At 39.0% G+C, this 21,799-nt stretch overlaps 2 protein-coding genes across 3 annotated transcripts; both read left to right on the forward strand.

The window, feature by feature from the left end:
* Positions 1 to 3,211: 3,211 nt before the first annotated feature.
* si:ch211-114l13.9 (uncharacterized protein LOC796649 homolog) lies at positions 3,212 to 6,470 on the forward strand. Its single transcript, XM_035954749.2, has 3 exons — positions 3,212 to 3,371; positions 5,364 to 5,637; positions 5,744 to 6,470. The coding sequence occupies exons 2-3, from the start codon at positions 5,373 to 5,375 to the stop codon at positions 5,917 to 5,919; spliced, it is 441 nt and encodes a 146-aa protein (XP_035810642.1). The 5' UTR covers positions 3,212 to 3,371; positions 5,364 to 5,372; the 3' UTR covers positions 5,920 to 6,470.
* Positions 6,471 to 8,595: 2,125 nt separating this feature from the next.
* LOC111578003 (protein GPR108-like) lies at positions 8,596 to 20,906 on the forward strand. Of its 2 annotated transcripts, none has more exons than XM_023284567.3 (18): positions 8,596 to 9,187; positions 9,470 to 9,589; positions 10,742 to 10,792; positions 10,989 to 11,080; positions 11,166 to 11,236; positions 11,378 to 11,589; positions 11,662 to 11,724; positions 11,823 to 11,924; positions 12,000 to 12,133; positions 14,161 to 14,236; positions 14,321 to 14,394; positions 14,483 to 14,600; positions 14,706 to 14,836; positions 16,823 to 16,866; positions 16,953 to 17,002; positions 17,764 to 17,847; positions 18,285 to 18,422; positions 19,288 to 20,906. In XM_023284567.3, the coding sequence occupies exons 1-17, from the start codon at positions 9,092 to 9,094 to the stop codon at positions 18,408 to 18,410; spliced, it is 1,644 nt and encodes a 547-aa protein (XP_023140335.2). In that variant the 5' UTR covers positions 8,596 to 9,091; the 3' UTR covers positions 18,411 to 18,422; positions 19,288 to 20,906. The 2 variants fall into 2 exon arrangements, with proteins under 2 accessions (XP_023140335.2, XP_023140334.2); XM_023284566.3 differs by having other exon boundaries at positions 18,285 to 18,406.
* Positions 20,907 to 21,799: the final 893 nt, after the last annotated feature.

The raw sequence follows: 21,799 nt of genomic DNA on the forward strand, positions 1-21,799 counted from the left end.
TGTTAATGTATTCTTGTGTATTTTACGTCACTTGGTCTATAATCTAATCTAATAACTGACAAATATGTGGGGTCAGTATTTTCTACATGAAGCCATGAGGGACATTAACAGAGAAGTCACCCATGTCTGAGTGACAGAATGCCATCACTTTAACAGACCGATGAAGTAGAAATGTTACATATCCCATGTGTGGAAAGGTCTTCGATTTCTTCAGTTTTTTGTGGCTCTGCTTTCAGGTGTCATAAAATCTGGCTCATTAAGGGAGACTTCAGCCGATCAGATGTCTTTTCATGTAGACCAGGTAAGAGAGCATAAACAGGATGTGGTGGTGCAATGGGAGAAACTGAGTCTCAGTCAGGACAGTGGAATGTGACTCTTTTACATTAGAAGTACATAAATTTGCCTGGGCTTGTCTGGAGGGAGCAGATCAGGACAGAGAAAAGCTGCAGGAGGAAGAATGTGCTGTCAGACAGCAACTGGCATGTTTTCTTTCTTTGTTTTCTTCTGCCAGCTGCAACTTTAGCAATTAAAACAACAAGGCTATGAACATCAGGTGGACATGATGAAGGCACAGATGTGAAATCTGCTTCATGTTTGCTGGATCTATATATCTGTATAAGGTTAAAGTTCACACCTGCAAATGTTCCAGAGGTAGAGGTTTGAAAAAGTATGCTATAGTAGACCTAATCTCCTGTAAATATGCTTTCATGGGAAGTTTGTGGACTTGTGGCCTCATAAAACGGCAATAAAACGTCTCTTCTTTGTCCTTCTGTTACATTCAGCTTTGAACTCGTTGTGTAATCAGTTCACGCCTGTGTTTACCAGCAGTGTTGTGCTGTCTGTAATCAGACCAGTGGGAAATACGAAGCTGGACGCCTCAGTCAGTTTTAGCTGTTTCAGTTTCAGTGTTCATCCTGATCATTGATGGATTATTTTGGACTGCTGATATTCGACAACACTGCACTCTGCCTGATGCTCTGTAGTTGGGTTTTATGTGTTTGTCATTAGTTCTGCTGAAATTTTGAAAAGACATCAGCCTAATAAGTATAGATATTTTATTCTGTATCCACATCAGACATCGACAACATTTAAACCACCTGCCTGTAAATATATTTTACCCCTTGGTGCCACCTAAACACCTCTGACCTGTTGAGTTGTGAACTTCTCAGACCTCTGAAGGTGTCTCGTTTTACCAGACACAAAGACAGTGGCAGCAGATCCTCTAAAGTCTGAAGGTTTTAGGGTGAAGCCTCAGTGGATTTCCAGCACGTCCCACAGATGCTTAGTCAAAATGGGATCTGGGGATTGAGAGACCGAATCAACGCCTTGAACTCTTTGTCATGTTCCTTCAGCTATTCTTGAACAATGCTTGCAGTGTGTAGGTGAGAATTATCCTGCTGAAAGAGGCCACTGCCATCATAAAATACTGTTGCTATGAAGCTGCGTTTAGAATCTACAACAGAGTTTAGGTGGGTGACACGTGTTAAAGTTACATCCATACATCACACTTGCCTTCTTCTCACAGTGCATCCTGCTGCCATCTCATCCTCAGGGAACTGACACACATGCACCAAGGTGTCCACATGATTTATCAGGCCAGGCCTCCTTCTTCTGTTGCTCCATGGTCCAGTTCTGATGCTCATGTATCCACTGTAGGTGCTTTCAGCCATGTACAGAGGTCAGCATGCACACTCTGACCAGTCTGCAGCCACACAGCCCCACATACAGCAAACTGCTTTGTACTGTACGTTCCAATACAAACAGGATAAAAACACTTTGTTGCACAGCTGATATATAATAACATCCACCACAGCCTCATTAACTTCAGCTGGCCAAATGTGCTGCTGTTTTGCTGACGCTCTTCTCACTCTTCACTTATGTTTCCTCTTCCGCCTGTTCAGTGACCTGAGATGCTGCTTTCACGACTGCTTTTGAAGATGGAGCTGAGAGATTTCAGCTTCACACTGGCACAACAAGGTCAGTAAGATGATAGAGTGTCAAAGATTTGCTCTCATATTGGTTCTCCTTAACCTCGTCTTTCTTTCCCTGAGGGAGCAGCATTTCTGCAAAAAGTCTCTCTTTGACAGTCTTCATCTGCTTTGAGTCCTTTAACTGAAACCTCTCCTGCTGCTGCTGTATTTGGTTCCATCACTCCCGATGTGTTCATTTCTGCTATTGGTTGTGTTATTATTAATGTTAATATTATCAGAGCTATAGTTCATTTTAGACCAGTGAAGTCCTGCTTTGCAATGTAATTCTAGTTGAATTCTTGAGTTTATATACTGTAATATAATACCGTGTTCATGCTTACAGCTCAGTAGTGGATGTGGTGGTTTCACTGGAACTTAAATTAAGTATCATATGAGCAGTGCTTGAATGTAGCAAAATACATTCACTCTCATTCCAGGCTACTCTTTTTTTTTAACAACTTTTTACTTTACTAGATTTATCTGACAGCTATAAGATTGCACATTTTGAAATTGTATATACTTTTATTCATTAAACTTCCAGAAAAAATAAAAAGTTAACATTGTATATGTGTGTGTGTGTGTGTGTGTGTGTGTGTGTGTGTCTGTGTATGTATATGTATATAAACATGTGTGCATGTATATATATATATATATATATATATATATATATATATATATATATATATATATATATATATATATATATATATATATATATATATATATATATATATATATACATATATATATATATATATATATATATATATATATATATATATACATATATATATATATTCATAATTGGAAGTTCTTATTTTCATCTGCATTTCATCTACATTTGATACCAGGTTAATCTTCTTGACAGGATTCTTTCTGTGACAATTCTCTTAAATACGCAGACTGAGAGAATATTTCAAGTATCAAGGTCAAATTTAGCTCAGCTTCATTAAATACACCAAAGTTACTGCGTGTAAAAACATCAGCTGATTCTGAAGGGGTCAGATCAGAGGCTCTGACTGTTTTTTAATGGAATGATCCCTATTTAAAACCAGAAGTGCAGCTTGACATGCAGGTGGCTGTTCAACATATACTGATGATTAATAAATAATCAATACAATCCTGTTCTGCTTTTTAGTCACACTTTTCTTGTAATATCTGACATCTGGGGAGAAGTGATTGATGATAAAATTCACTACAGCTGCTGATCTACATGTAATTCATTTGCGTTTTGACTGTACTTAGGAAATCCCATATTTCTCAATCACTCTCTGCTTTCATAACTTCTGCGCTCTGGACAAACTTCCTGATTGACTCGTTGAACCGAAAGTACTTGTCGACATTTCGTGCTCTCGTCTGCAGGTGACACACGGTTTATGTGAGATTGCTGTTGGTGACACGGTAAGCGATTTGATTTGAATCATAAATAAGGTGTTTTTGGTCTCCGCTGTGTCTGTGATCAGATGCTGCCTGAGTCTCAGCTGTAGTTTGATTTATTTATCTAACCTTTAATCTTTATTTAACCAGGTAAGTTAGTTGAGAACTGATTCTCTTTTTCAGCAACGATCTGAATAATGACGGTCTGTCGACGCTGTTTTAACTCAGTGTGGATCTGTGCGGGGTTCTGCAGCTGTATTAATTAGATAATTAATTCATTGTTTATTTATTTATCATGTGAAAAGTATCGATCCACTGAGGCTGATGTGGAGATGAAGGAGTTCACGGTTCAGTCAGATCTGTTTGTCTGTCTGTGTTAGTTGACGAGCCATAATTTTTATTTATTTTTTTTAAACTGAGAACTGATTTTAATAACATGTTGTAGAAGTTCGGACCAAAAGTTGTGTATCCAGATGTGTCATCTTTTGCACTGGCTGTATTGATGCTGTGTTCAGCTGATATTAGTAAATGACTTCCTCATTATCTGAAGTCCAACAGGAAACGAATGCAATGACAGAATGCAGAACGTGTCGAAATGCAGGACAGCTAAACAGAACAAACAAGTCATAAAATCATCAGAATTTACAACACAACCTGCACTACAAAACCCAGCAGTGTTAAAGAAGGGGGTCATGGAGAGAAGTAAAAGAGAAATCAAAGAAAATCACAACTCAAATAAAAGCAGTGAAGGTTGTCTGAAGAGAGCATGTTATAGGAAGAGACTTTCAGAGACTTGGCTGAACTGTTTTCTTTACGCAAATCATTCCAGAGCCTCGGGGCTCCACAGTGAACTCTGTCTCTATTTTACTGTTGGTTGTTTTATGTTTTTGCTTGGTGGCGTGGTTCAGTCAGACCTCTGTTCCAGAGGAAAAGTCACTGAACCAAACAGTGAGATGGTCCAGTCTCCTGATGAATGAGTCACAGTCCTGTCCAGCTCCCTGTAAACAGGTACAGAGGATGGTTTTATCACTTCTTAATAATCACTGCCATCCGCTAAGGGGAGAATTTCAGTTTCTTCCCTCTGGACGGGGGTTTTTAGTCCCAAGGTGCAGGACAAAGTGTTATAAAAACAGCTTTGTTCCTGTCGCCATCACTGAGCTCAATAAGAAGTAGTGACATTTGCACTTTATCATATTTATCTTATTGTTTAGCTCTATTTATTATTATTATGACATAAATTTTATGTTATTATCCTGGTTTTTATCCCAGAGATTGCTTTTGTTTCCCTAAGGCAGAAGTGACAGCAGGGTATGTAACCCTGCTGTTTACCGCTGTCAAGGGCTGAACATTGAAATGGAGAGTTAGTAAGATTGGGGTCCAATGAAAGATGCTGAACTTGCTCTGTGGAAACTATAGATGTTCCCTTTTTTAACCCTTGATCCATTCCACAAACTGAAAGTCAGGACATCTCAGCCCCTCTTGCTTTGGTTTCCGCCCTGTTTTATTTCGTGGAGTCCCGTCTTTATAAAGTGGGATTTTCAACTGAGGTGCCCTGTAGGTCATCAGTGAGACTCATCCAATGCATTTTTCATCCACCGTCTCCCTGGAAAAGGACATTTGAAGCAGAATGTATTTATGAAACAACTTATTAACATGTTAAGCAGTAGATTTTATTTGTTTTTGCCCTGATAGAGGGCTCACTAATGTTTGCTGGTTGTGCAGAAAACCTGTTTAACGACTTGACTTGAAAAGGATAAATTCATGATTCATTTATTAATACTAATTCCTGAAAACATGACAAAATGCTCAACTTTATTTCTTCATGTGTTAGTAATATTTCATAGCAGCAGACTTGGAGTCTTTGACTGTTGTAGCCCTTTTCCAGGTATTAGTGTTTGAAGAGACTATTTCAGATTAGAAATTACAGATCTTCTCAAAGTTTAGTCAGTTATTCCTTTAAAATCAAATACTAATGAGGTAAATTGAAAACTACTTTCCTTCTTTCTGCCTGTTCAGTGAGCAGACATGCAGGTTGAAGAGCTGCTCCTTGACACCCTGGAAGAGCTGATCGACGAAGACTTAAAAACGTTTCAGTTTTTCTGCACGATCAAGAACTTGGACAGCTGTAAGCCATTTCCTAAGGCACGTCTGGAGAAAGCGTCCCGGACAGTAACTGTGTCCAAGCTGACCGAGGCCTACAGTGAAGAGTTGGCTGTCAGCCTCACTGTTGAGATCCTGAAGAAGATGTACAAGAACAATTTAGCAGAGGACTTAAAGAACAAGTATGCTGGTGAGTGTTTCTTAAACTCTACTTCAACCAAAAATCTGCTTCTTGCCAGCCTGTGATCACCTGTCTGGACTCATTTTTGCTTTTGTATTTTTCTTCCTGAGACCAGCTGCACCCTCCACCTCCAGCTCTGCTCAGAGTCCTCCCACTGCTGCCGCTGCAGCTCCTGGAGCTCCTGGAGCCTCAATGATGGCTCAACAAGGTGCTGTGATCTTCGCCCCGACGCTCACCAGCGGCACCACTGGATCATGGAATGTAACCATCCACCAACCAAAAAACAACTAGAACAGAAAACACATTATATGTTCTAAGTTGTTTTTTTGTTTTTTTACAAAATACAAATACATGATCCAGGTATCAGGGAAACCTTTAAATCCACATGTGGGAGACCTTTAGATCTTTTTTGGTAACATTTTACATTTTAGTTCCACTGTTTAGGTACAGTAAGCGTGGTACAGATATTTGATAAATGCTTTACAACACATTATAATGTATTTATTAGCAGACATGAGGGCATTTTAAATATGTTTTTACTGTACAGAATTTGCTATAATGTCTCCCATGAAGATATGGTTTACATTATTACTGGAACTGCTTTACTGTATTTTCTGTTCAAACAATGGCCTTCACCGTTAGCTGACACACTGGAAAAAGGTTGTGAGGACATCAGCATTAAAAGCATTTATTCAGTATTTACATAATACTTGCTGCATGCTAAATAAAGGAACTTAATGTAAAGTATTGCCAGTTTTTGTATTTAACCTCGTCCACCTTGCTGACATCTGTCAGTGGACAAGTTAAATCTGTTTGATTTTTAATAAAACACATGTAGCATCCCTTGTGCTTTATGTCTGATTGTTGTGTGGCTGCTTTTTATTTTCTAGTTCATAGATTTAATTAGGTGATTTGAATGTAATTTTTCTGCAATTTTTCAAATGTCACCTTGGTCTGGTGATGAAAAAACTGGTCCATGGGTCGTATTGATCTCATTTCTTAAATTTCCCTCGGGATCAATGAAGTACCAACCTACAATGTGCCACAACATATTCTCTCCTCCCTCCTACGCTCCATGTTAGGTTCCTCTCTGTTCCTTTTTAGTTTTGAGGACCAGTTCTGAATATTATGATATTTGTGGGTGGGTGGATGGATGGCACTAAATATTTAGAGCAGAGCATGAGTGGCCCCCAGAACTGACAGGATGGACCCAAAGTGAGGACATAACATAAAGTAAACTTGATAAGCTTTTACATTTTATTTTGGACCACTTCTACATGAGTACAGGATGGATGGATGGATGGATGGATGGATGGTGGATGGATGGATGGTGGATGAATGGATGGATGGTGGATGGATGGATGGATGGATGGATGGATGGATGGATGGATGGATATAATATGTAAATAAAGATATTCAAAATATAAACACTTTTGTACATTACAGTAACTTCTCTATACAGACATGTAGAATAAATACTTTATTTGCATATAAATTACATGAAATGACAACTGCAGCCAGTCTAAATTTAACATTGTTTTGTTATTTGTTTTGTATTTGTATACAAATGGATGAAGTTAAAATCTTCAAGATGAGTTTAGTCCTGAGGGGGGAAGGCCGACATCAGCAGTAATAGTGAAAACAGAGACACAGTTACAGAAATACTGCTGGGGAAAAATGCAGCTTAATGAATACATGGATTTTATGATTAATTATAAGTATGATAGATTTTATATAAAATATATTAATATTTCATTTAATTCTCATGACAGTGTTGTGGATATTGTATTATTAATAGGCCTTTTTTAGACCAGATGTTCTGACTTGTTCCAGTAGAAAAGGTACAGGCATCAATAGTAACATTAGTGTTTTCAGTGCAAGCATGAATGAGACAGTATGGACTTTATCCATCAGCCTTTGCATTATTTACACATATTTCCCTGCTGTGATGATCCATTACTGACACCTGAAGGTGGTTGAACAACTCTAGTGTTGCTGCTGATTTAAGCAGCTGTCAGATGCTGTGTACAGAGTTATCTGATGGTTGGGTTGTATTTCCACCTGGTGTCTGCAGATGGAGCTGGATCACAGTGATGTGATATCACTTGGATACAGTGGCCTCAGTGTAAAACAAATTATGCGAAATTCATTTTATGCATTTGAGAGAAATTTCGTTTACTTTTTAAATGTTGCTATCAAATAAATTAACATATGGGAAAGAAGTGACAGTTTTATGACATAATGAACACAATTCAGAATGATTTTCCTCCTCATAAATTATTATTTTTATTTGAGGTTATAAAAAATAGATTTGTTCATTCTGGATAAAATCAGAGTAACAGAGATATTGGAATTTGTAAAGACACGATCATAACGAACATAAAGCAGTAGTTTGTTTTTTATTTTTACTTTTAATAAAAAATGTATGCAAGATATATCCCATGGACTTCAAAAGTCCCCCAGTTAAATATTGACCCATATACAGTGTATCTGGAAACCTTTGTAGTCAGGTACAATCTGTAATTTGACAGATTTGGCGTATTTACATAAACATTTGCTGCACACAAGGTGTTACTTACCACTGCTTTGTGCCTTCCAAAAATACAAAAAAATAAAATAAATAAATAAATGAGGAAAACCTTAAAACAGTAATGGATTTTCTTTTTTTTTTATTTTGTCCATTAAATTGATCAAATCTGAACATTAGAAAAGTGGCACACGCAGTAAGTTTGTTTAAGGGAAAAAATATAATTTGTCAGTATCTTATTTTAACTACAATAACTCATTAACGTAAAATACAAAAAAAGGAGAAGTTCCACGTGTCAAAGGGTTGATCATCATTGATCTGTGTGGACATGGCAACACGGAGACCTCATCCGACGTGGACGGTCATTCAATGTGAGCCGGAAGCTCACGGTCGAAGATAGACCACGTGACCACTTCTAGGACAGCTAGTATAAGGTACAGTCACAACCGTGGAAGTGAGAAACTCCATTGTTTTCACAGAAAACTAAGGCACGGTGGTGGATTCTTCACTTGGAGACCTTTTGTAACTCACATTCCTTCTGTTTTCGTAGCTCGGCTGCGCAGTGTGGTCCCACTACACAGATCTGCGGCGGTGAAACGGCTGTGGACCGGCGGCAGCTGACGTTTGTGTCCGCACCTTGCTTAGCATCTTGTTCTTGTGTGCAACACCAGGAAGCGAGATCTGGCTATCTACAAGCTGTTACCTTACGCGATGAAGGCACCAAAGAATCGGATAACATAATGTTAACGGTTACAGTCTGACAGTGAACGACGTTATTTAAGTGTTGCTGCATTAGATTTGAAGATTAACATCCCAGAGGCTGACTTCGTTTATCGTTCAGACTGCTAGCCAGCTTGCTATTTAGCCATCTGGCAGGATTGTAGCTCGCTAACATTAGCACTTGGTTACCGTTAGCAAGTTGGTCTTTGCCTGGTGATGGCTGTGGCACACAGAAGCTGTTTTTGGGTTGGATTTTTACTCCTAATGCTACTGTGTGGGGGCAAAGCAAGGAAACACAAGCTCACGTTGAAGGTAAGGCGACAAACTAGTCTTGTGTCACCGTTAGCTACCGAGCTAAAGCTAAGAGTCCTCCAAACGGTGTTTGATTAGCTAGCTAGTAGGCTTTAATTAGCGTCAGTGACGGATGACTGTCCAAACATAATGTCGAGTTGGTGTGACATTGTGGAAGTTAGTTTGAAGAAAAGTTTAATTGAATGCGTATAATAATGGATGGAGGAGCTCCATTTTACTGTTTAACGACTGAACAGTTCATCACAACAACTCAGCTCCACTTGTTTTTGTTTTTCTTTCCAGAATGAAACTCGGTCTATCGTCGACCTCAACAACTTTGGTTTCTACGCTAACGGGACTCTGGATGTCAACCTGCATTCCCTGCGACTTCCATCACAAAGGGTGAACTACTCCGCATCCCCGGTAAGAAGGGTTTGTGCTTTTAGTCTGTGTGTGTTTGTAGGGGTTGTTTCATCTATCAGTGTAGATGTCAGCAGAAGTAATGACGTGCTTCCAAATGGTTATGGATAAAATATACTACTACTTGCTATGTTTACTACTTACTGTATTTTATCTTGTGAGTATTTACACCAGCTAGACAGTGTCTCTGTGGGAGTTACTTTAGGTAAATTATAGTGCAGTGAACACATTTGGTACAATGATCCTTCACAAGTACTGGCTGTGTAACCAAAGGTGATGCCACAGAGCTCCATCTTAATGTCCAAAACCTATTTTAAGAAACACATGAGTGTGCCACACCATTGCACATCTTCATTGTAGCAAACACGCACACTGCATTATAATTTACTGAGTGACGCTCACAGACGCCGTCCAGCTGGTATAAATATTCACAAGTTTAAATATAGTGGCCAGCATTTTCCCCCATTTACTAGGCCTTGAAACAAAAGTAAACAATATACTTGTAATCTGTTCTTATTTTTTTGTTTTATTTTTTACAAATTTACATCATGGAATTAGGCCTTAAGTGGCTCAGGCAGAGGTATGATGTCAGAAAGTATTCAGGAAAGCCAAAGTAATACTTGTGAATAGTTTGGTCCTCTTCCTTTTATAGGACTTGTGCTATGTGTGCTATATAAATAACAGTGACTTCAGGCACTTCTGGAGAAACAAGGCCAACAATCGCTGGTTTCAGCTTGTTATGTATTGTAATCATCCAGATATCTTTGTGTTTTTCCAAGTTAAAAAAGTAATCTAACAATGTAAATTTTAACTTTTGACATTTTTACAAAGTGATTATTATTAATATTATTACTGAGAAAAGTATTTGAAAATGTGTCTGTAATGAAAATAATTTCTATTTGCTGCTCTCCAAGCACAAGAATAAGCAAGAATAAATGTCTAGACAAACCTTCAGCTTGCTGCTAATATGATCATGTTATTATTGTAATATTTTGGAAGATAATTTTACTTTGGTCACTGTGGAAAACCATGAATGATCACAATATGGAGCAAGCCTACATTCAGTTGGGAATGAGCAATGGAGAATGCCATGTTGTATTTATACTAGAGATAATATGCCTTTGAATACACTGACTACATCTACATTTTCTTTAGGTGGGTTTCAGTCTGTCCAGGTCCCGTGTTAATGGAGTTTTGTCCTACACAGTAAGTGCATCAAATCATCAATATTTCTGAGAACTAGCCATACTAGTTCCAATAACACTTAAAATACATTCACAGTTATAAAACATTTAATACAAGACATTGTAGAGCAGATTATTCATAGCACAGGGTAGATTTAGTGGTGAAATGCTGAAATGTCAATGTCTGACTGTTCATTGTGCTTGTTTGAATCCTCTAGGCAGAGGAGACGGAGACATGCCCGCTCAGTGTTCCCAAGTCAGCCAATGATGAGCCTCTCATTCTTTTTGTTTTCAATTTCGAAGGCCTCAGGTGACTGTACTTCAGCACTAGTATTTAGACATGTGTATTACAGTGCTGTGACAGCCTAATGTGAAAATCGACTGTGTTTGTGTAGTGTCAGTATGAAAGCTACGGGTAACCAAGACAACATCTTGACAGCAAAGCCAAAGGCTGAAGCTACTACAGGTTAGTGTTGTTCTCACTATAAAATCAGCATTTTACTGGCCTTTGCTCTCATATCTAAGCACCAGAATGAATGATAGAATCAGTTTAAACCGTTTCCACTCTGAACTTTTTCTGCTTTGTACTTGCATTTGTGTCCTCTAGGTCAGAGGAAAGCCAGGGAGATTCCTGATGCTGATGCCCAAGATAAACCAAAAGACAATGTGAACAAAAAGCCCGATGACATCAAGCCAGATGAGCACTCAAAAGCTGACGGCAAGAAACAGGATCCTGTGGGTCAGAACGAAGGAGATAAGACAGAAGAAAAACCAAACCCTGTAGTTGAAACTAAGAAAGTGGAGGGAAATATATTCCATGTAAGAGGTCTCGGTGTGTCTTGTTGTGTGATCTATTTGTGAAATTGGTTTCTAATCTGTATTTTCTTCTAGCTGGACAAGCAAACCCAGCTGACTTTAGCTTTGGACCAAGTTAACGGCACCTACAACTTTAGTGTAAGTACACCTTTTTTTCTCCCATTATAGGTGATGGGATGCAGTGTTTGATTGGCTTGAATGTTTAGTGAAGCGTTTTTTCTGTCCTTCCTCTCCAGTTCCACCTGGAGATTGGTCCGAAGGCTCAGGGTCTGTACAGCCTCAAGTTCCACTACTGTCAGAACAAGTTCCCTGCAGTCAAACAGCCCTACTCATTCACGGTGAGCCGAGTTTGTTTGTGTTCCTGCTTGTCTGTACTGCTGCAGAATGTCTCATCCTGAATGTTTGCACTACAGGTGGAAGTGCAAGAGAAGAATCCAGGTGGCTACCTGTCTGCAGCTGAAATTCCTCTGTCTCGCCTTTACATTTGTATGGCTGGAGTCTTCTTCACTGCTGCCTTGGTTTGGGTGTACACTCTCATGAAGCACAGGTACACATGCACACTGGCGCACAAACATGAAGACTTACTGTATTGTGACAACAAGCTTAAGCCACCTTATTTAAAATTGCCCAGTCACTTCACAGACTGTGTGGTAGGACAATTTGTAGTCATGTTGTCTTTGCATGTCTCTACACTGAAACAAGACTAAGGTTATGCAGTCATGCTAGCAGCTGTGTCATTTAGACACGTTGTTGTATTGAGCTTTATCAGTTACTGGCAGCAGACTAACACTCTCACAATAACAGTGCTTATATGCTGATGTAACAGACATGATGTTTATTATGTTAACTGTCTTAACTTGGATCATTAGCATGCTAACATTTGCAAATTAGCACTAAATGCTAAGTCCAGCATAGGCTGATGGAAATGTCATTAGTTTTGCAGATATGTCGGTGTAAACCAAAGAACAGACAGATGAAAATTTTGACTTGATGGTGCCACAGTTTGAAGAGTCATGTTATCAACAGAACTATCACAGTTCGTTCTGACAGAAACATGCATTCCTAAATCACTGTCCAGTCAGTTCTATCTAGTTCCATCCAAAATCGTCTGAAATATTTTGTTAGTTCATATTATCTTACCCCTAGCATGGTTTTCTTCAGACATACAGCCTAAACTCAAGGAATCATAAAACTCTGCTAAAAACAAGAAAAGGAAAAAAATCCTGTGTAGAACAACTAGTTGGACAAGCAAAATTGATTTTAAATGCCCTGAATTGCTGAGGTTTTGCTTTTACAATGCATGTACCCTTACCTAAAAAAAGGAAATTGTTATCTCACAGCTACAGGTTACAGAATCAGATGGGTTTATTCTGACAGGAACATGATCATGTTCTGTTTCTTGTTCAGTAACTTCCCACTAAACAGCATTTTGTAACCAATGTAGCAGTGTTTCCTCAGACAACCAATGGTCACTGTAGTTATGTGCATAATACAAATGACTTTTAGACTCAAAATATGCTTCCCAAATGAATTGCAAGTTGTTGACAACTGGATAAACAAAGGTGGGAATGTTTCTGCTCCATCAAATATGTATCAGATGAACGAATGAAAAATGCAGCAGAAATGCTTTTCGTGTAGTCGATGCTCGAGGTCAGTCTTTCGTTGTCACATTATTATTAAACAGTCCTGCAGACTTCCTTTTGTTGGCCCAAAACCTTCACCAAATATACTGAGGATTACTTTTTAAAAGAAGACACTTTTATGTGAAATTTAGGTGCAGTACCACCTCTCAACGACTCCCTTTCCTGTCATATGTCTATTAATACCTACCAGCTCTCCACACCTATTTGTTGTAATTTTCTGTGCTTGCATCTACAAAACGCTACGCCGCAACACTTTCTAAGCTCCAGGCTTTGCCTAACGTTAAGTCTAAAGTCGCAAAATTCAAACGTAACTCTCTTCAACCATCTTCTGCGTGGACCTCTTGTCTGTCAGTTCATCTGAGGAGAACCTCTTAAGTCCAGTTCCAGCAGATTCTCTCCATCCAGGAGACCTACAAACATCTGGAATCATTGATGACCAAGCTCAGGTCACCTCAGAAAGCCTGCCAAATGACACTAGAAGCACTGAGGAACCATCAGAAAACCAAACTGATCACAGTTCAATGAAATGGTCAGTCGTATCTATTGCTCAAAAATCTTCACCAACGTTCTCAATTAGACAATCAATATATATAATTGGCACATTATTGAGGTTGTGGTCCTTGCTCGTGAATTTTTGTTTAGCCAAAACATAAACTGGTGTTTATCAGCAGGACTGTGCAGTAAATATAAAGAAATGCTAGTGATTCTGTCTGATTTTTTTTTCCAGTTAATAGTTTTTACTGCCAGATATTAAAACATAAATCTAAATAAGCTTTCAAAAACTACTGCAAGGTGCCAAAAGCCGCCCACACTGGACTCAGCTGGGAGTGTAAGAGACCTCAATAAACAACAAAACAATGACTGACAAGGATGTAAACATTCAGTAGTGTGTGAAACATTTAAACATCTCTCCATATTCACCTCCTCACAGGTACAGCGTGTTTAAGATCCATTGGCTCATGGCAGCACTGGCGTTCACCAAGTCCGCTTCCCTGGTTTTCCACAGTGTAAGTACACCGTCACTACAGAGCAGATTATTATCTCGTTTGGCTTCTGTCCTTTCATTTAGCTGCTCTCTCTGTCTCTCTCAGATCAACTATCACTTCATCAACACTGAGGGGCATCCTATTGAAGGCTGGGCTGTCATGTATTATATAACACATCTGTAAGTACAACTTCTGCAGGATATGCTATCTAGTGTATTTTTTATTTTCTTTTTTTTCCACTAAAGCCTATCTTCATGTACCTCCCAGGCTCAAAGGTGCCCTCCTGTTCATCACACTGGCTCTAATCGGCACTGGCTGGGCCTTCGTTAAATACATCTTGTCTGACAAGGAGAAGAAGATCTTCATGATTGTCATTCCTCTGCAGGTACTGTATGTGTGTGCATGACAAACAGGACATTTGTGTGATGTTTATTGTTGATATTTTCACTGTGAAAATGTTCAGATGAATCACTGACCTTCCATCCACCAGGTCCTCGCTAATGTCGCCTACATCATCATTGAGTCTACAGAGGAAGGCTCCAGTGAATACAATCTGTGGAAGGAGATCCTCTTTCTGGTCGACCTCATCTGCTGTGGAGCCATCCTTTTCCCTGTTGTCTGGTCAGTGTGTGCATATGATCTGTCCAAACTGTATCAGTTACAGTTTCCATTTTTAAACATTCATTGAAAATTGAATGAAGACTAGATTTGGGGATAATGTATAAGCTGTTTCCATTGAGGTTGGTTATGATGACAGAGTTTGGCAGTTTGAGTATAGGACACAAAGTCCTCCGTTTTCATTGTGCTTTGTAGGTAAAAACAGAATTTCCCGCCTGACAGCAATAGGAAAGACTAGCAAGGGACCAGAAGTAATGCTAGAATGTAAATAGGGCTGGCCCGAATAGCAGTTTCTGGGCTCTGGATGTTCGGCCCCGATTAATGACAAATATCCGAATATTCGGTTCGGTTCGCACCGTCCAACAGGGGAGGTTGGGACAAGCTGAGTATTCTGTTCGGTTCATATCGTAACGTCCGACGGGGGGGGACATCGGCCGAATTGACGAGACGAATACCGATCGTGCGACATTATCTGACGGGGAGGGGTGAGGGGACTGAAATTCGAATATTCGGGTCTCAAAATAAATATTCGGATACCACCCTCACGACCGAATGTTCAAATATTCAGGTCCAGCCCTAAATGTAAATGTAGTGCTACACTGGATAATTGGCATCACCAGTCAGTACAACACAAGTAGAACCATGGCTGAGGTTCACCGCTACTCTGTGGAATAGTTTGGAAAGCACCTCAAAATTTCAGTCTCTCAAATGTAAGATTACAAAACAAGACAGGGAAGTGAACGCTGGCCTCTGCAGTCCGTTAAAGTGATGTCATTCTGTCATTCAGACTGAGATTTACATTATTGTTCTTCACGGCTTTATTCAACCATGGCAGTGATAGAGGAACCCTTTGTAGGCTTGTAATATTTGTCACACATTAGATTGATCTGTACATCCTAGTGACTTTTATTAATAATAAACAGAAGACTAAATCTTGACTCAAAGCAAGTTTATCGAACTGACCAAATAATTGGTATTCTAGTTTATTTCTGTTCCAAACACTAAAATTTCTCTTTATGTGTGATGATAATGTGACTACTGCTATATGAACAGTACAATAGTATTCAGACAGCTGTGATGGAGCTCCAGACTCAACCTGACAATGACAGCTATGTAGCAAATGATTTAACTGTAGCTGACAAACTGTGAGTTCAAGTGACAGCTCACATGTTTGAAGTGAAAAAACGCACACAATATCATTACCATTAAATCCGAAACAATGTTGTCTCCATGTTGGAGACAGTTTATAGTTAGAAATCATTCAGGACTTTGCTGTTGTCCCATATGCATGTAACTGTCTCCCTTCAGAGACGCTTGTGTGGATCCTGGTGTTGTTTGATTCTCCAGGAACGCGCTTACAGCGGTGGAAAAAAGTATTCGGACACCGTTAAAGTTTTACACAATCTCAAATATTGTCATGAAATAATTGTGGAAAAATCTTTTTTGTGTTTCAAAAGGTGTGGCTGCATTATACAGACACAAACGGGTACAAATGCTGTTTTTCTTATTTATTGTTTACCAGAAAAACTAACAAAACTAAGTTCTACCAAAATGACCCAGTACTCAAATTTCTTACTTTTATGGAACCAAGCAATTTTAAGTTTTTAACGGCTTTTGTAGTATTTGTTTAGTATTATGGAACTTAGGTGCCCTTGAAGAGTGCACCTAAGAGTGATTCTTAATACAATATACATGCAAATGTATGGGGTGTCCAAAAACTTTCTTCCACCACTGTATCTGTTAATGTGACTGCATGCAGCCTTTTATGGAAACGTGTCCAGAGTGCTCCTGCAGACACTAAGCCAGCACATTCAGATGTCTCACATTAATGGAAAGAGGCTTCATTGATTATGAATTCTTTTTTATTTGCCATTAAAAATGAAATGAAGTGCATAGACCATGTAAATGCACTGTCCAGTAATGGTAAATAACATTTTCCATTAGTTTGCACATATAATTTATATTCTTCAAAATGTTCCATCTTTAAAGGTCAATCCGTCACCTACAGGAGGCATCTAGCACTGACGGCAAAGGTGAGACTCTTGATCAGCTACAGCCACAAGATTTTCTGAGTTGTAGAGTTGGAAATTCATGTGTCAGTGTGGTTTGTTTCTTTCAGCCGCCATGAATTTGGAGAAGCTCAAACTCTTCCGGCATTATTATGTGATGGTAAGAAAGACTTGAGCTCTGTTGTACTTTATTTTCTGTCTTTGACCTTCCATTCATTTGCACGATATGACCATTGCTAGGTTAGACTTAGACAGACTTTATTAATCCCCAGAGGGAAATTCTGTTGTTACAGCAGCTGGGTTTTCAACAACAAGGGATAAACAACTAGACAACACAGAATATTAGGTCAGGTATAAAGTGAAGGTAATAAAATAGAATAAGATATAATATAGAAAGAAAAATTGAACAATATATATGAGAGTGATACAAAAATATGCAAATGAACATAATGTGCAAATGAGGATGTGCTTAGATGTGTAGTGATATAAATAAATAGGTGCAGATAGTTTACAGATGTAATTTGCCAGTGAAATTAAAGTTGCCAACCACAGTATTAGTTTACTAACGTTGAAACTGAAGTTGTCGATGATGTTGCTGACTTTGCTGTAATATTTTTCATCAGCCTGTTTTTATTATCTGGTATTAAGCTTTATTCAAACAGTGAATTAAACTGAGTCACAGCATTTGGCAAGGCCTCTCCAGGCCTCTGATTCAGCAGAGTCACTGCTGCAGAGCCAGAACAAAAGCTTTGCTAACAACCACACATGCTCTCTGAGCTTTTAGAAATTGTATGTATTATACTGTATTAAAGCAGGAAAGTTATGGGAAGCTTGTAGTGTAGAATGAACCCTGGATTATTTCAAGCATTTAAATGCCACCTTTGTACTGTCACTTAAATTATGTTTGTTTTTAATTTTTAGATTGTGTGTTATATCTACTTCACGAGGATCATAGCCATTCTGCTGAAGATCACTATGCCTTTCCAGTGGCAGTGGTGTTACGAGGTAAGACAATAATAATAATAATAATAATGTTCTGTGTCTCACTATGAATCAACAATGACTGGACATAATTTCCTAATACATGTCAGTATAGTGTTAAATACACGTTACTTATTTAAAGCCTTTTATTGCTTCATTACAAATGGTCAAGAACACCCTTAATTCATCACGGGATTGACAGGATATTAGCATTACCTAAAGAGTGAGGAACAGCACAGGGACTAAGATTTAGTCATGTAAGGTTAACTGTGATCTGACTGGGAGGAAATTTGTTTATGTGGACAATAAATGTGATGTTGGCTGTCAGGTTTAGACTGGATGCCGTTAGCAAGTGTTGAGCTGTAAGCCAGCTGTGAACATTATCCATGTTTTCTTTGGTGCACATCTTAATAATCTTTCCTGTCCACGTTATTTAACACACACACACTGTTTTTTTGTAGTTTCTGGTGGAAGTGTCTACTCTGATCTTTTTTGTGCTGACGGGCTACAAGTTCCGACCGGCGTCCAATAACCCCTACCTCCAGCTTCCCCAGGATGAGGAGGACGTAGAGATGGATGAAGTGTAAGCGCACACGTCTGTACGAGCCTGCATCTTCTTTTTCCCCTTTTAAACTCCAGAATGACTTGTGTAGTTTTTACTCCTTCTGTTTCACTGAGGATTATCTCAGCTAAATGCCTTCCACAGTGTCTGTACAGTGCACTTGGATAAAGGATCATGTCATGGAGATAGTTACCTTTAACCGTTTGTGTTTTGATAAAATAGATTGATAAAATACCCAGAAGTCCCTCTCCAGTTGTTGATGTAACCCCTAAAAGCTCTTCTATATATATCAAAGTCAGACATTACATTTTTGCCTTGAAATAATTCCCTTCCTTCCTTAAAATGGCTTAAATGTAACTCTACTCTGTGGCTTCCTCTACAATGTGTGGAGTAAAGTAATGAAGTAATTCAGCCAAACCTGTTCGAACCAGAAACAGATTCTGAAGAAGAATAATGACACAGAAAGCCTCGCCTTGCAAGCCTTTGGTCTGTTGTGTATAAAACCCCGTCTGAGTGTGTGTTTTTGAGACTCATTGTTACGCTGCAATTTCAAGAAGGAAATGCTCAGCTGTGGTTTTGACTGACTATGATACATCTTGTAGCTTATAAAAAAAAAAAACACCATATAGACGTGTGAACAAAGAAAAGACAAGAACAAACTGCAGAAGCAAAAGTCAACAAAAACTAAAGCAATAAAGATAGAAGTCACATAAAGCAAGTAAGAAAATAGGTTTTAAGGAGTGATTTAAAAGAAACTAGTGATTCTGTGAGCCTTAGTGTCATGTAATGAGTTTGTTTTTCTTGCATCATAAGTATTGGAATATTATTTCATGTTTTTCCCAGCTTTGAGCAGTACAAGTGGAAGAATTATGTAACTGTTGATTGTCTTTGTTTCTGTGCAGAGTGACAGAGTCGGGAGCACTGGAGGGAATTTCCAAAGTCAAGAAGACGTGTAACGGACGCGAGCGCCAGAAAGAGTCCACCTTGTGAGCAGGATGCTGCATCATTGAGGCAGAGCAACTACACATCCCCAGGCCAGCTGGTATACAGGGGTACACATGGACCAAGGCTCCCCACATGTAATGACAGCTGTCCTTGAAAAAATAACTCCTCTTGTGGTTGCAGTGGCCATGCCCACTGTCTGGCTATGCAAAGAAAAAAAAAGAAAAACGACAAAAAAAGACTAACTTGTTGGACGCTCTTCATTTCCTTGGAACACTCCACCCAGAAACTCTGAGAGGTTTCAGGAGGCTCCTGCCACATGGACAGGTGGAGATATGGAAAGGAGCTCTGATCTCTTTATAGATTTCATTTCTCTCTCTCTTTCTCTCTCCAAAGATAATTATCATTTTAGAAAAAGACTTGATTTTGGGTGTGTTTATATCAACTATTTAAAGCGGTACTCCTGCGAGCCTCTTAGCTGTACCTTTTTGTGTGTGATACGAGTACACGTGTGTGAATGTGAGACAACACAAATTTGAACACAACAGTTTTTTTTTCCCTTTGGAGACAATAGCCCACACTCAGGTAAAAGGCTAATCAATATATTTAAAACTTAGGCAACAACTCATTATGTCTTTTTCCCACTGTCCAGGGTTCAGTAATGTCCCATCAGTCTTTACAAAACTTCATCGTCACCTCACTGTATGGTATGTGACTTTTTTCTTATATATTTGATTTGTATATTGAAATATATTATGAAATAGGTATATTTCAATATATTGGCTTACTGCATATTGAAATGTTCTATTTCAGTATTATTGTTTCTGTTGGAGAGGTAAGAGTTCCTCCCAGTCCGTCACTTGGACCGCTGCTGTAATTTAGTGCTTTTGTGGTTGAGGATACCTTACATCTCTGTGAATTCAGCCCACATGGTGACATGTGGACCTCTTGATGAATAAACAGGTTTTTGGATCGATGTCTAAAATATTCAGAGCAGTGGCCCAGCTTATGTTCAATAACGGCCTTGTTCTTTTTTTTCCCCCCAGATTGGCATTGCTGTGTCAATCTGGGCAGAAAAGTGACCTAACTGATTTATGAATTTGCCTGCTTTGGGTTTTACCTTTTTGCTCTTGATGTGAAGCTTATTTTTAATAATTATTGATGACTTCTTGGTTTGTAGAGAATCAGCAGCGTGTGCAGCCAGCCAGGCAGGGTAGATGGCCATTTGTAAATAGGACTGTTGATGCAAGAGAAGGCAAATTACACTTTTCACGAGAACCGCATTGAGGCTTTATAGAGTGTTTTTCCACAGGTTCCAGTTCAATGAGATTTTTTGATTCCTTTAATTGACAAATGTGAGGAAACAGGGAAAGACTACTGAGATTCAACCACAGTCCCTCCTGTTCAGGGATGGCCGAGCTTCATGGTGTTTACTGACAGCTGATTCCAGGCTCTGGGTGTCCAGGAGGTAACAGTCAGTGTAGCTTCACTTCAGTTGGCTGAAGGGTTTCTGCTTGTTACAGAGGGCTGGTGATGTCTGTATGAACTGTCACAATAAAGCTGGAATTCTGGAAAGGTCTCAGGATGACACTGTTATGTGTATATCTGTCTAGCAGCTTTATGTTTATATGCTTTACCTGAGGCCTAATATTTCATTAGATTCACTTGGACTGCAGGATAAACTGATTAAATTTTGGTGGTTTTGGTATAATATTAATTGGATCATAATTTCACACATATCTAATAGGATGAAAAGATGTAGTGATGACATTTTACAGTCGGGCCCATAAATATTTGGACACTGACACAGTTTTCAGCGTTTGGCCTCTGTACACCACCATAATAGATTAGAAATGAAACTGTCAAGATGTGCTTCAAGTGCAGACTTTCATCTTTAATCTGAGGGTATTTATATCCACATCAGGTGATCAGTGTAGGAATTACAACACATTTTATATGTGCCCTCCATTTTTTAAGGGACCAAAAGTAATTGAACGAACTAACAATCACAAATCAAATTGTCAGTTTTAATACACTGCCTAGCCAAAAAAAAAAAAAAAAAGTCGTACACTAATATTTTGTTGGACCGCCTTTAGCTTTTAGTACGACATTCATTCGCTGTGTCATCGTTTTAACAAGCTTCTGCAAATTCACAGCATTTATTTCTGTCCAGAGATGCATTCATTTTTCACCAAGATCTTATATTGATGATGGGAGAGTAGGACAAAGTCTTTTCCAGAACATCCCAAAGATCCTCAGTGGGGCTGAGGTCTGGACTCTGTGGAGGACAATCCATCTCATGCTCCCTGATCCACTCATTCTCAGTGTGACCCCATGAATCCGTCATCGTCATCTTAGAACATGTCCATGCCATCAGGGAAGAAACACTCCATTGATGGGGCTGGTAGGAACTAGCCATGATGAGGGCATCACTTCATCCACCTCTCTACTTACCCTGATGCCCCCATCACT

This window comes from Amphiprion ocellaris, chromosome 4, assembly GCF_022539595.1.
Source record: "Amphiprion ocellaris isolate individual 3 ecotype Okinawa chromosome 4, ASM2253959v1, whole genome shotgun sequence".
Classification (NCBI taxonomy): domain Eukaryota; kingdom Metazoa; phylum Chordata; class Actinopteri; family Pomacentridae; genus Amphiprion; species Amphiprion ocellaris.

Excerpts from the sequence above, each read along its gene's own strand:
- si:ch211-114l13.9 (XM_035954749.2), top strand. The coding sequence starts at position 5,373 with ATGCAGGTTGAAGAGCTGCTCCTTGACACCCTGGAAGAGCTGATCGAC. Across the intron at positions 5,638-5,743 it reads CTTAAAGAACAAGTATGCTG|CTGCACCCTCCACCTCCAGC; the intron begins GTGAGTGTTTCT and ends TCCTGAGACCAG.
- LOC111578003 (XM_023284566.3), top strand. The coding sequence starts at position 9,092 with ATGGCTGTGGCACACAGAAGCTGTTTTTGGGTTGGATTTTTACTCCTA. Across the intron at positions 9,188-9,469 it reads AACACAAGCTCACGTTGAAG|AATGAAACTCGGTCTATCGT; the intron begins GTAAGGCGACAA and ends TTTTCTTTCCAG. Across the intron at positions 11,725-11,822 it reads ACGGCACCTACAACTTTAGT|TTCCACCTGGAGATTGGTCC; the intron begins GTAAGTACACCT and ends CTTCCTCTCCAG.